At 40.3% G+C, this 12165-nt stretch overlaps 2 protein-coding genes across 8 annotated transcripts in view; one reads left to right on the plus strand and one right to left on the minus strand.

Moving 5' to 3' along the window:
- Window positions 1-8165, plus strand: part of aven (apoptosis, caspase activation inhibitor) — a 37065-nt gene extending 28900 nt beyond the window's left edge. Inside the window, exons 3-6 of the mRNA XM_067571836.1 lie at window positions 3651-3721; window positions 4682-4777; window positions 5825-6119; window positions 6303-8165. Coding sequence (XP_067427937.1) covers window positions 3651-3721; window positions 4682-4777; window positions 5825-6119; window positions 6303-6448 — 608 coding nt within the window. The 3' untranslated portion in view covers window positions 6449-8165. The remainder of the gene's footprint in view (window positions 1-3650; window positions 3722-4681; window positions 4778-5824; window positions 6120-6302) is intronic.
- Window positions 7938-12165, minus strand: part of ryr3 (ryanodine receptor 3) — a 120979-nt gene continuing 116751 nt past the window's right edge. For all 7 annotated transcript variants that reach the window (XM_067571832.1, XM_067571831.1, XM_067571830.1 and 4 more), the window contains 5 exons: window positions 11163-11319; window positions 10878-10942; window positions 10217-10317; window positions 10057-10108; window positions 7938-9132 (listed from right to left, as the gene is read on the minus strand). In XM_067571832.1, the coding sequence (XP_067427933.1) occupies window positions 9037-9132; window positions 10057-10108; window positions 10217-10317; window positions 10878-10942; window positions 11163-11319 (471 nt within the window). In that variant the 3' untranslated portion in view covers window positions 7938-9036. The remainder of the gene's footprint in view (window positions 9133-10056; window positions 10109-10216; window positions 10318-10877; window positions 10943-11162; window positions 11320-12165) is intronic.

A 12165-nucleotide genomic window follows, 5' to 3' on the forward strand; every position in this document is an offset into this window, starting at 1 on the left:
GATATCCAGCTCTGACTACAATCTTTAAATCTAGCTGTAGTGTAAGTGCTACTTCTTAGAGTGTCTATACACAGTTTTTACATATAGGAAACCACATGGCCTGTTTTTCACACAGATTTATGATTTGAAGTGACAGATCCTCTGTAGATGTCAAACTCTGCTCTTAAAACAGTGTCAGCCAAGACCGCGGAGAGGATTTAAGTCTCAGATCTGTTTGGACGAGCAAGTATGAAGAGCCTGCTTTGCTCTCTCTCTCTCTCATTCTTTCATTTTTCTTCATCGCCTTCTCACTTGCTCACTCCTTTTTTTTCTTTTTTTTTTTCTTTACTCCTCCTCCCAACCCGTCGTCTTGTCTCTGTCTTCTGGAGGTTTGACAGAAGTGTCTCTCATCCTCGCTGGCAGCTGTTGCCATGGTTGTGTCAGCGCCTCCGAACTACCTGGGATGGTATTTCCATGGACACAGATCAGGATGACACTGGGCTCCGGGGTGTAGGAGGGAGGCGGTTCACCGGTGTCAGCAATTCTGTGTGTTGGAGACCGAATGAAGGAGACAGAGCAGGAAGAGGAGGAGGAGGAGGAGGAAGAAGAGGATTAGGATCTGAGAAGATATTAAACAGAGAGTATCAGGAGCCGGAAAAAGAGTGAATGTGAGAGTGAGAGGCCGGGGTGATTTCCTGTAGCCACTGCTGAAGGGTAATTTCACCTCAATGCAGGTTTCCCATTTACCTTTTAACACAGACTCATTCCATTTAGTTTCATGAACAAACAACAAAGCAAGAGAAATGAACAGAGGCACCCTGAGGACGTCATGCACTAAATCCTGGAACTGCTCCGTTAACACTGGAGTGGAGATGATAACATTTCAATGGCATGATTATACAGGTTTTCTCTCACTTCATGATAAATCACAAACTATGGCCTAATTGAGAAATGGAGTTTTTAATGCACTGTTCTCTGATTCCATTAGAGGCCAAGAATCACTGGATTTTTTAGACTGATACCGACATTGATATTTGAGAAAAATACAAATCCTAAAAAGTGCTGTCAATCACAGCTTTTAATCAACCCCCACATGGCAGACATCAAAGCCCATTATACGTCTTCAAATCTTATTAACGGAGCGATAATTTCCAAAATTACCATCAGCACACTTAGGGGGCCCGAGTTTAGCGATTGAGACCATAGTGACTCATGGGAAAAACTTATTAACTTAGTATTTCTTGAGAGAAGTTGGTGCTTTTTAAATGGGAGTCAATGGGAGTCTGGGATTTTTTTGGAGCCAGCATCTAGTGACTGTCGGTGGTTTTGCACTTTAACGAACTTCTGCATTGGCCTCAAGCTGTGTTGGTTGCCAGTTGATTAGAACATCATGGGCAATGCTTTCAAATGACCCCCTCCCCCTAAAAATACTATATTAGAACAACAAAAAAAGAAGAAAGTGGAGGTTAAATATTCATAATTAACTGTATTTATTTCTTCAATTTACTGCAATGTAGAGTTTCAGCGATTATTCAGTTCATCAATTAGTTAGTTGATTGTTATTGAACTATTTTAATAATCGATTAATCGTTTCAGGTTACAGATATTTTTCAAGCAAAAATGCTAAACGTTCTTTGGTTCCAGCTTCTCAAATGTGATTTGCTGTTTCTGTCAGTCATATGTGTCTGTGAATTGAATATCTTAAGGCTCTTGACTGTTAGGTCATAGACATATGCAACCTGTGAAGGTTCATATTATTACATGCATGTGAAAACGAGTATGTTGACAAAGAAATTAAGGCTAATGAATAATTCAACTGGGTTTATTAGTGACCTAACAGGTGTAGGAGGTAATGTTGAATAAATTATTGTAAGTGTAGGACAAGATGCATCTCATTTTTGTTTCATTTTAGTGTGACTGGCCTCATGTTCGCCTATGGATTATGTTGACCTGTTTGAAGCTTTGTCGATGTTATCACTCAGTAATGCTGCCATGTTTTCTTAGTTTGAAGGTAAGCTGCTCAGAATATTGTTAGTAAATGATCTGTTTAAGATACTAGCAGCTCTGAATCAGGTGTGAGATCTGGTTTTCGATTTCCTGTCCACTAAAGTCAGGTTTTATATGCCCAGATTACCTGGGAAGGTGGAAGTGAGTCGATCTTACCGATATCAGACACCCAAGGCCGTTCAGCATAAAGGCATCCACCCCCTCACCCGTCACATAAAGCTGACATTTCCATTCCCTTCCCTTATCTGTCTGCCTCGCAGTCATTGTAACCTCGATAATGCTCCTATTCATAAATCATCTTTTCTCTGCCTGTTTGACAGCAGGCCTGCAGACAAAAAGCCCTCCCGCATTCTCTCCTTTTTGACCCCCGTCACTTCCCGTACAGCAAAACAATCAAGGACAACTGCAGATGGTAGCGAGCATCCCGCCTGAAAGACGGCGTGTCTTTAATATAACCCACACAGGGCAGAGGAACAAAGTGAGAGGCTGTGACTGACTGTGGCTCCTCTGTCAGGTCTCCCACTGACTGTCCATCTGTGTGTGGCAGACTGACCTGTGTCTGCTGTTTGTGACTTCACCCTGTAAAAAAATCTCTGATGCTGAGCAGGTGAAGCAGCACTGGAGGATATCAGAGTGCTTTGATTCAAACCAGTGAGATGAAGCCTGTCGCGGGTATATTTTTCTGCTGCTGGCTGAGTGGCGACAACCACTTAAACTGCTTCAGGAAGCAAACTCTGCTGTTTTCTGAAAACCAGAAAATTGCTTGTTTTTCATCCACAGTGCACTAAAAATAATTTATAGGGCATGAGTTGGTGGCCTGCATTCATGTATGCATTTTTTGATAAGTAGTAAAAACATGTAACAGGTTAAATTCTTTAAACAAAACAACAAGAAGTTCTATTTATTGGGGAATATTCACCCTAATTTTTAAAATTTGCTTGATTGATCATTCCTTTAAAAACAATAAAGCAATTCCCCACCTTTGTTACCTCAAAAAAGAAAGATCAACTACCTGTTGCGTCAGCGTCATGTAGCATTTGAGAATTTTTACATCCATGTTTGAACAAAGTTAACCTTTCATTACATTCACATCTGACTCTGTGTGTCCTTGTCGAGCAGATGTGTTGGATGTTGTGTTGTGACTCAGCACTCTTCATATTCAGTTTCCCTCTGTGCCTCTCTTATAACACAAGTTTTCTCTCGTGTTCGTCTGCAAACTGCCGATAGCTCTGAAAAAAATGCTAACATGTCGAGTCTGTCTGCTGAACGCGTGTCACCGCTGCTGTTTGTGCTTATTAATCATGCAGCTTCAGTGGAGAGCCCTCAGGCGGTTGGTGTTTTGGCAGCAAAGTGGCGCCACATGTTAGCACTGCTTTAGCTCTCATACTGATCAACTGTTTACACAAAGTTATTGCCTGCTTTCCAGAGAAACACTGGTTTACCATTTCGGACATCAGAGGTGTGAAAGCCGTTCACTCAGCTTACATGAACAAGAGAATCAATCACACAAAGCCTAGAGATGTCTTTGTATTTAAAATAAATGAACAAACTGGGGATAAGTTTGGATTCAAAGTGGTATACCAAGGCTCTAGTTACTAATAATACTGTAGGGAGTTGACTATAGCACTGATATGTCAAACTCTGTTTCTGTGTGTTTTTCTCAGGGGATTCGTTCACTCAATTCCGGTTTTCAGATGAAAAAGACTGGGAGATGGATTCATTTGCAGCCAATCAGGTAAATCTATATTCTGCCCTGTCTCCACCACTCTGTATTGCTTCTTTTTCTTTCATGGATTTAACCCACTTTGTGAAGTATGGATCCCTCAAGCAGGCATTACATCCGGGTTGCACAACAGTTACAGTAGGAAGCAGCATGGCTCTATGGAAGGTAATGTCTGATGGGCGATTTGTTGGTCAGTTAACCACTTAAGTCCAGATAAACTGTAAGAGGGATTGGTATGAAATTTGGAGCAGATATCCACAGTGCCCAGAGGACTTTCCATTTATAATATATTTATAATTTTGTACAGATATTTATGGTTCCCAAACAGTGAATCCCTCTGACTTTTCCTGATTTGTTTAATCTAATGCCATCATCAGGTCAAAATTTTAACTTGTCCAATGCTTTGATTTATAACCAAATACCTGCAAAACAAATTACCTTCCCATCAGCTTCAAAATGAATGGCCACCACACAAAGCAGTGAAACAAACAGATTATGTAATGGTTCCTGAACTCTTTCTTCTTCTTGTGTAGTCAGAACCACATTGTTTTCTTTCACTTGTGTACTAACGCAAAGGAGTCCTGACCTATTCATGTTTGAATAATGATCCCAATATTTTACTGATATTATGACCTCATATCAGTGTTTTTATATGCCCTATAAACGTGAATGGCTATCACTGACTGACTGACTGACTGAGGAGTCAGACTGGGGAGTGTCGCCACTTCCTGTAGCCGCTGTTTCATATTGAAATCCTTCTAGTGTTTGATACACAGTCCAGCTATATACTAGATTTTGACCTAGTCTTGTTACTTTATATCCTGAAGAAGATCCAGTGGAATTAAAATGTGTCTGTAAATTTTAAAATAAAAGCTACTGTTACAGCTTTATACACATTGAATCTGCCCACACAAACACATGTGGAGCCTGTTTGCAAACCGCTGCGGTTAGACTTTTTTGTTTTCTCTCTAGATGTCTGCAGTGTTTGTGGACCTCCCTGCGCTGGCCCAGAGCCTTCAAGAAGTGCCTCTCCATCAGAGACTGAACCTGGAGGCTGAGCTGGTTCAGGTAGGCAGTTTGACTACTGCACATATGCCCTCATCATTAGACTTCCAGCAGGCTGTGGTCACTTGAAGCTCAAGAGAAAATTCTCAAGAATCTTAATTGTTAAGAGTTCAGCTGTCTTGTCAGGGATTGAACTGAGAAAATCAATTACTGCAAAATTAATTTCTATACATTTCTTATAGAAATAATTGGATATTTGCTTTTTCCTGGTAGTGTGTGAAACATTAAAGAGACTACAGACTGGATTCCCTGATGGAGATTAAGCCTAGTCTGAGACAAAAAACAAATCAATAGCAACAAATCCTTAGACAAGGATTAGGCTAAATCTTTATCCAGGAAACCAGCTCTTAGGATTTTAAATTTAAAACCTTTGTCATCATTTTGCTGTCCTGTACAAAACCAAACACACTTTTGTACAGACCAAATTTTACTGGCATTTGCTGCTTGGAAAATTCTAATTTCAGTAATTGGCTGCAGGATTGTACCTCACAGTATGTCCTGTCAAGAGTGGATTACAAATCAGGCAAAGTCAGCAAATGCCCCAGGGCCCAAAACCCCAAGGCGCCCTAAAAGCCAGCCAGTGTCATTTGATTTGCTGTAATTTAATTAGTTGTGCATTTGTTTTCCAAATTCTTCAACATGCTTCACTAAATGTCAGTTGCTAAAGGCAGAGATTAATTCTGCATCATAACCTATACCTTACCTAACTGAATTCTAGTCTTTTTTTTACCTGTTGGTACCATGTGTAAGTGGGGCAGATTTCTAAATAAAATTGTAATAAATCAAACGACTAACTAAGAACTAACTGACATTCAACAAACACAAGTGGTGCAAGTAGTACTGGTAGTTTAGATTTCCATGTGAAATATGTTTTGTCTTTGTTTTTGTATAGTGTCACTTTATTGGTGTTTGGAGGTAACAAGGTGCATAGTGGACAGAACACAGTAGGGAATGGGGTTGTTAGGAGCCCAACAGCTCCTTTTGCCCCATACTGGGTTAATCCAGCCATGTTTCTTGTTACAGCCATTTACACTTACCCTGCTGTTTCAGGTCTCAACACCAGTAGAGTTGCCCACTATGACCCTCGCACCTAAACAGGAGATACCCAAAACTGCCACATTCACTCCACCGTCCGCAACTTTAAAAGTCCTCAGCACCAACCAGAAAGTCCCCGTTGCTTCAATCCCAGTGTCAGGATCAGACTCTCGGGTTTCCGTAAGTGCCGCTGAGCCACAGGTGGATGATGTTGATGAAGAGCTGGACCAGCTGCTCGGTTTAGAGAAACCAGTTTCAGGAGACCAGTCTGTCAGTGTTGCAGACGAGAAGAGTGATGGTCCAGAGAAATGTGAGTACATTCAGCATGCTTTGAAAATGTGATTATATTCACTATATTTCTCCCAGACTTAAATACACCAAAGTCATCAGAACTTAAATTAAAAAGTTAGTCTTCAAATTGCTGTCCATTTTCAAACCTTATTATAACAGTAAGAGTCACAATCTTCCCTTCATGTGTTCTTTTAATCTGCAGCGTGTGAGGAAGTGGTACCGGAGGTGATACAAGAGAAGATGGAGGAGGTGAAAGACGAAGATGTCACGCCTCCCAAGTCTGCTTCCATCAAACAGGAAATGACAGAGGAGGACCTGGAGGACTGGCTAGACAGCATGATCTCCTGACCATCACCCATCAAGGACACAGAGTTGATTAAAAAACAAAAAAGAGGAGGTATACAAAGGAACCTGAACATTAAAATTTAAAGTTGTAATCCCTAAGATTTCAGTCCTGCTTGATTTGGCAACACCTTTGGTCACCATGGTAACAGCGAGTGCAGTTTAATAGTACAGCAAACACTCCTTGAGCAGCTTCAGAAATACAACACCGGAGCAACTGGTGCATCGGTTTGCAGTGCAGCTTAACAAACTTGCATAAAAAAGATGCCAAAATTGCCTGTTGTTTTGATGAAGGAGTGTGATCAGTGATGTTTATGGAACTTGGCGCAAGCGCGTCGTGCCAACAATGACGGTAAAGCACACCCTCTTGTGTAATATTGCTTAATTGTGTCCTTGGTAAGCTATGTTTCGGCAGGTCAAAGACAAACAGGCATAAATGACCGTAACAGTACTGATATCTGCAGATATTTTTGTAAACAATCTGTTATTGGTATCAGTAATTTTCATAGCAGTGCATCCCTCACATTTTTGTCTGTTTGACTGCTGTATGTATGCAAATTATGTACAATAATTCATTGTGCAAACAGTGACTTGCATCTGACACATCTAGGTTGCCGAAGTGGTACTCGAAAAATTCATCCAGGGTTGACAGGTGTGGAGAAGACACACTGTGTTTTGCCAGTCGAGTGCTCTTACTGTGAAGCAGCAGCAGTACCAAATGTTCAGTTTGCATTAGCAGCAACTTAATACAGCTCTGATACAGTGTGTACAGGAGAGTCAACAGTAAACAGTAAGGCTGGTATCTAGGAGATAAAATTAGAAATGGTATGGCTTGATAACATACATGCATTGTTTCCTGTGAATAGCTTGTGCGTAGTAAAGCATTTTGAAACCGGCGTGGGAATGGTGGTCTCTGCCACCAACAATAAAAACTACTACACAGAGAGGTAATTACAGAATGGAAATACATTGAGTCGCTTTTGTCGCTGAAAGAAATGCCGTCCATAAATAGTATCCACTACGGGGACTATAAGGATTTTAACTTTAATGTCTTCATTGGGTTTAATCTGATTTAAATCCTCTGCGCTTCAACTTTTGTCCTCCAAACAGAACTTGAGTTGAAATGTCTCATAAAGACATTAAGCCTGAAAACCAAATTTTCAAGTTTAAATACTTGGCGGACACTCAAAGGACTTTAGATTGATGGACTTTCTTTCACTTTGGCCCGCTATTCTTTGCTTATTAAAAAGTGGTGGTCAAGCTATGTTTTTTGTCTAGTTTCCTCAGCTGAATGAGGGACAGTATGTTCGAAGGTGTAGAGATGGGACAGAATGTCTTGGACATCTGTGAGAATATGTCAAAATGTTCCCGCTGTACATGTTTCAGAGAAAGAATGCTCTGTTCCTTGTGAGATGGTGAAGGTTACACACCGCGGGAGTGTCGCCATCAGACGGATCCCAGCTGCTAAAGGGACGGACAAAAAGTGAAACAGCGCTCGGGTGACACGTTTGGTTTATTGCGTCAATTACTTTATTCATTTCCTCCCCCTCATCAAAAGAAATGCGGTTTACCAAAGCTACTACATACATACAAATGGCCATACAATAGCTGTTATCCATTTTGTTGTCAATAAATCCTTGAACCAAGCTGTGTTTTTTTTTTTTCTTTTCCTCTGCTTTGTGGGGTTCTTCTACTGTGGAAAGAAGTGCAGGCGGGCAGGACACCACAGCTTGGGAATAAAACCAAACTAAGCAACATTTACACAAGGATCATCTAGATTTTATACAACAAATGTTTTCTCTTTTTCACTTAAAAGCCACAAAACTAGCTCGAGCTAAATCTGCTTGTAACTAATCCAGAACTAGAGCACTGCTTGTGTCAGGAGGGACAAAAAATTAGTTATCTTGCATAGTTTCTCATAAGGCACGTTGGCACTTGATAAACACTTAAAGCGAGTCATCTCTGGTCCTGGAAGAACCATCTTCTGTTAACAACTCATGTCATCTGACAGATTTCAACCAGCTTTGAAAGGCAGATCAGGTCTCACTCATTATATTCGAGTTAACTGGATTGGTAGTGATCAATACTAGCAGCACACATCCATTCAGTTGGTTTGGTAATAAGTGACGCTAACATCCTGGCGTTCATCTAGAAATTGTGCATATTCAGACATTCAGCTGTCACGCTGTAACCCTTCACACATATCAAATGTCTACACACAACAAATTGTGCAACAGGTTGGGGTTAAGCAAGTGAAAAGGCAATGTGAATCAGAATCAAAAGAAGAATTTTCACAAAAGAGGCGCCGTGGCAAGTGACTATTTTCAGTAAGAGGGAAGAGGACTTGGACGCACAAACCTGAAATGTCCAATCATCTGTTGTTAGTCTTAAAATCATTTTCTTCAGATTACGTTTTGTATGTATTTGAATTCAAAATGAATGATTTTTTTTTTTTCTTTACATTTTTTTCAACACCATGGCAGCAGAGAAAGTCCAGCGAGTGTTCAGGTTCTGTTATCAGGGTGAAGTCAAGTTCAGAGTCTCTTTCATAATAGAAGGAGAGTAGAGAGAGGAGCTAAGCAGGGCTGCCTTCTCTAGCCCAACTGGTCCTCATACTGCTTACGGAAGCAGTCTCCAGTAGGGAAGAAGTCCCAGCATCTCTCCTGGTACATCTTCCACACAAATGACTCCTAGAGAGGTAGGAAAAAAAAATGGCAGTTGTAGATCAGTTGATGAAGCTTTAGCAGTGTTACACATATGTTTTTATTATGACTACTAAAAATTTTGACAATGACATTAAAGGAATTCTATTCTATTGAAACGGTGACAGGGCTGTGAGTGAATCGTGGGGCAGACGGATGCTGTGGACATAAATGGTTACACTGAATGACACTTAGGGGTTCAGAAACCAGAGACCAGGGTCCTATTACATTAACCTGATTTGTGAGGACTGTTTCCATGCAGATCACAAATGGTGACAGCATTATCACTTCATTTGATTAGTCAAATGTGTTTAAATGAGCAAGAAGAAATTATCTTATATTGCAAATTGCAGCTTGCATGTTGCCAATTTGGTGAAATGGGCCACAGGATTTAAAAAAGGCTAAAGGACATAGAATACTGTGTAATACTGTAAGAACCCGAGATGCTGCTGTAAATTAAGACATCATAAGTACATCTTATTGATTATTTAGATCAAGACCTAAAATGATTGTATTTCTGCAAAAACTAAAGAAAGGTTTTAAGATCAAAGAAGTGGAGCTGTGAAGCTACAAAAAGCTTTTCTTGCATTTCCTGTGTCTGCTATTTGTGTCATAAGGACCAGTGCCTGAACATCAAATAAACTTGAATCTCAGGTGCAGGACAATAACAAGTTAATATCAAAAAAGTGAAAGTAAACCCACGCATTGTTTCTTCCTCTTGCAAAGCTGTACTTATGCAACATGAAGTGGGTTGAAATGTTGCACAAGTAAAACCTACTGAACCAAGAGTCAGAAACATCACTTCCTTTGCTGTCTTGAGAATGTCACATTTTGTACTGTAAGATACTGCAGAGCATTTATCATCTCATGTCTGTGATCAGAGAAAAGAGCTCTGAAATTCTTGTCACATACCTGACCCGTGTGTTCAGTCTCATCTTTGTTAATCAGGTACATCAGGAAGAACCTGTACAGTGAAGGACATTAATATTGTTCACAAACATAAATGCTGGAAATTAGAAATACCTCAACTAACTGAGTTTGATCATTTTCTGTGTCTTGTTGCTGCACTCACAGGTAGTTAGCTAGGTTGTGCTCTTGTAAGGTGTGGGTTTCAAACCCGTGAGGTGTCCGGTCAAAATAGTCATTCCCAATGCCACAGATGAAGCATTTGGTCTGAAAAAGGAATGAGAGGGGATTAGGACTGCAACTACTAATGATTTTCATTATTGATTAATTGATTTATTTATTTATTGAATGGGACAGTGTGCAGTTTGAAACATTAAAGATGCACTGCACCAGAGTTAGCTTGAAGCTAATTTGCATCTGTAGTCCCTGACAAAAAACATACAACAGCACAACAACAAACAGTAAAAAGCAAAAAACAAACAAAAAAAACACACCATATAAACCCACAATGTCAATTAGAAATAATGTAAACTAAACTCAGCTGTGTGACTAAATGGTCAAATGCCTTGTTCAAACCTCTAAAACTCAAATATATTCAATTTATTATCATAGAGGACCAAGAAAACTAGCAAATATTTACATTTGATATGCTGCAACTTAACTAGTTTTGGCAAATTGCTGCACGTTAACATTTTTTGATCCACTAATAGTTTAACATCTAGAAGGGATGTTGAAATTTTTTAAACAGAGCTTTACTGAACTGTCAACTGACACAACAATCATTTATTTTGTGGCTGTAATATTTCTCCTTATACAGAAAGTCTTACCTCCATGTCCTCCTTCACCTGCTCCTGCTGGTCTCTCAGCTCACCAAAGGCATCAATGATCAAACCTGAATGAGGGTGCAAAAGTCTGTCAGAGTAGCACTAAGCAAAACACGTCTTATAACACAACTATCAAGCTGTTATCAAATACAGAAGGAATGAAAAGGAAACAGTTGTGCACCTGGCAATCAATAGAGATCAAATTTTTCTGTTGTGTTTTTGTTTTTTTAAGGTAGCACATTGACAAATATGATCTGTGTTATAGACCACACAAGTAAGATTGTGTACCCTGAATGATGGCCAGCAAGATGACAATGACAAAGAAGAAGAAGGTAATGTCAAAGAGGATGCGGTAGAGTTCATAGGGGTCTCCAGCTGGGTCCTCCAACTCGTCTCCAATACCACCTCCAGCTCTCACACCCACATACATGTGAAACAAATAGCACTGTCAAGAGAAAAAAGGGAAGAATAAGTTAAAAGATTCAGTCATTCCACATGTATTTAAGGTGAACTGATGAGTAGAGCAGCTGTATTTTATTGTGGTAGATAGAAATGAAAAATGTTGTGGTCTAAATTCAGTCCATGATGCTGCTGAGAGTTCAGTGTCATTTATTGTTAGCAAAGGATTTGAAGCATAAAGCCTTGAAGGTATACTATGCAGGATTTGTCAGTTGGCCCCTCCTTCCGGATCAACTAGTGAGAGAGAGCAGCAGTGGTTGAGCGAGCTAGAGAGTGAATGAAGACAGGGAGTGGCGCTGGCAAGAACAAAGCCATGAATCAGATAAATTATTACATTATTTTCTGATTGTTTCATTGCAGTTACATTCTAAAGCACAAATAAACACGCCCACACTTCTGCACAACCCTGCGGGAAACTGCCTCATTGCTTCATCCTGTCCGCTGTGGCCTCTCTGCTCTGTGTGTGTGTAGTTCAGCCCCACCCTCAGTCAAGCAGACACACAGACCTGCAGCTCTTTATACATCCATGACAGAGAGCGGATCAGAGGAGAGAGATGGAGACAGCGATGTAACCTGGTCCCTACATTACGAGTCTCGACCTCACACCCTGTGCGCTGTTATTAGCTAGGCGCTACACACCCACAGTCCATGGGTTGACACCCAGAAGTGTCCCGAACAAAGCAAAATAATGAGAAAATACAGGCAGAGGGCAAAGTGTCTGCAAATAAATACACCACCACACACTAGTGGGTCCTAAGTGATTATTGAGAGGGATTATTTTTGTATGAGTCTATACATTGTTTTTTTTAGAAAAATCCTGCATAGTATACCT

This window comes from Thunnus thynnus, chromosome 18 (assembly GCF_963924715.1).
Source record: "Thunnus thynnus chromosome 18, fThuThy2.1, whole genome shotgun sequence".
Lineage (NCBI taxonomy): Eukaryota > Metazoa > Chordata > Actinopteri > Scombriformes > Scombridae > Thunnus > Thunnus thynnus.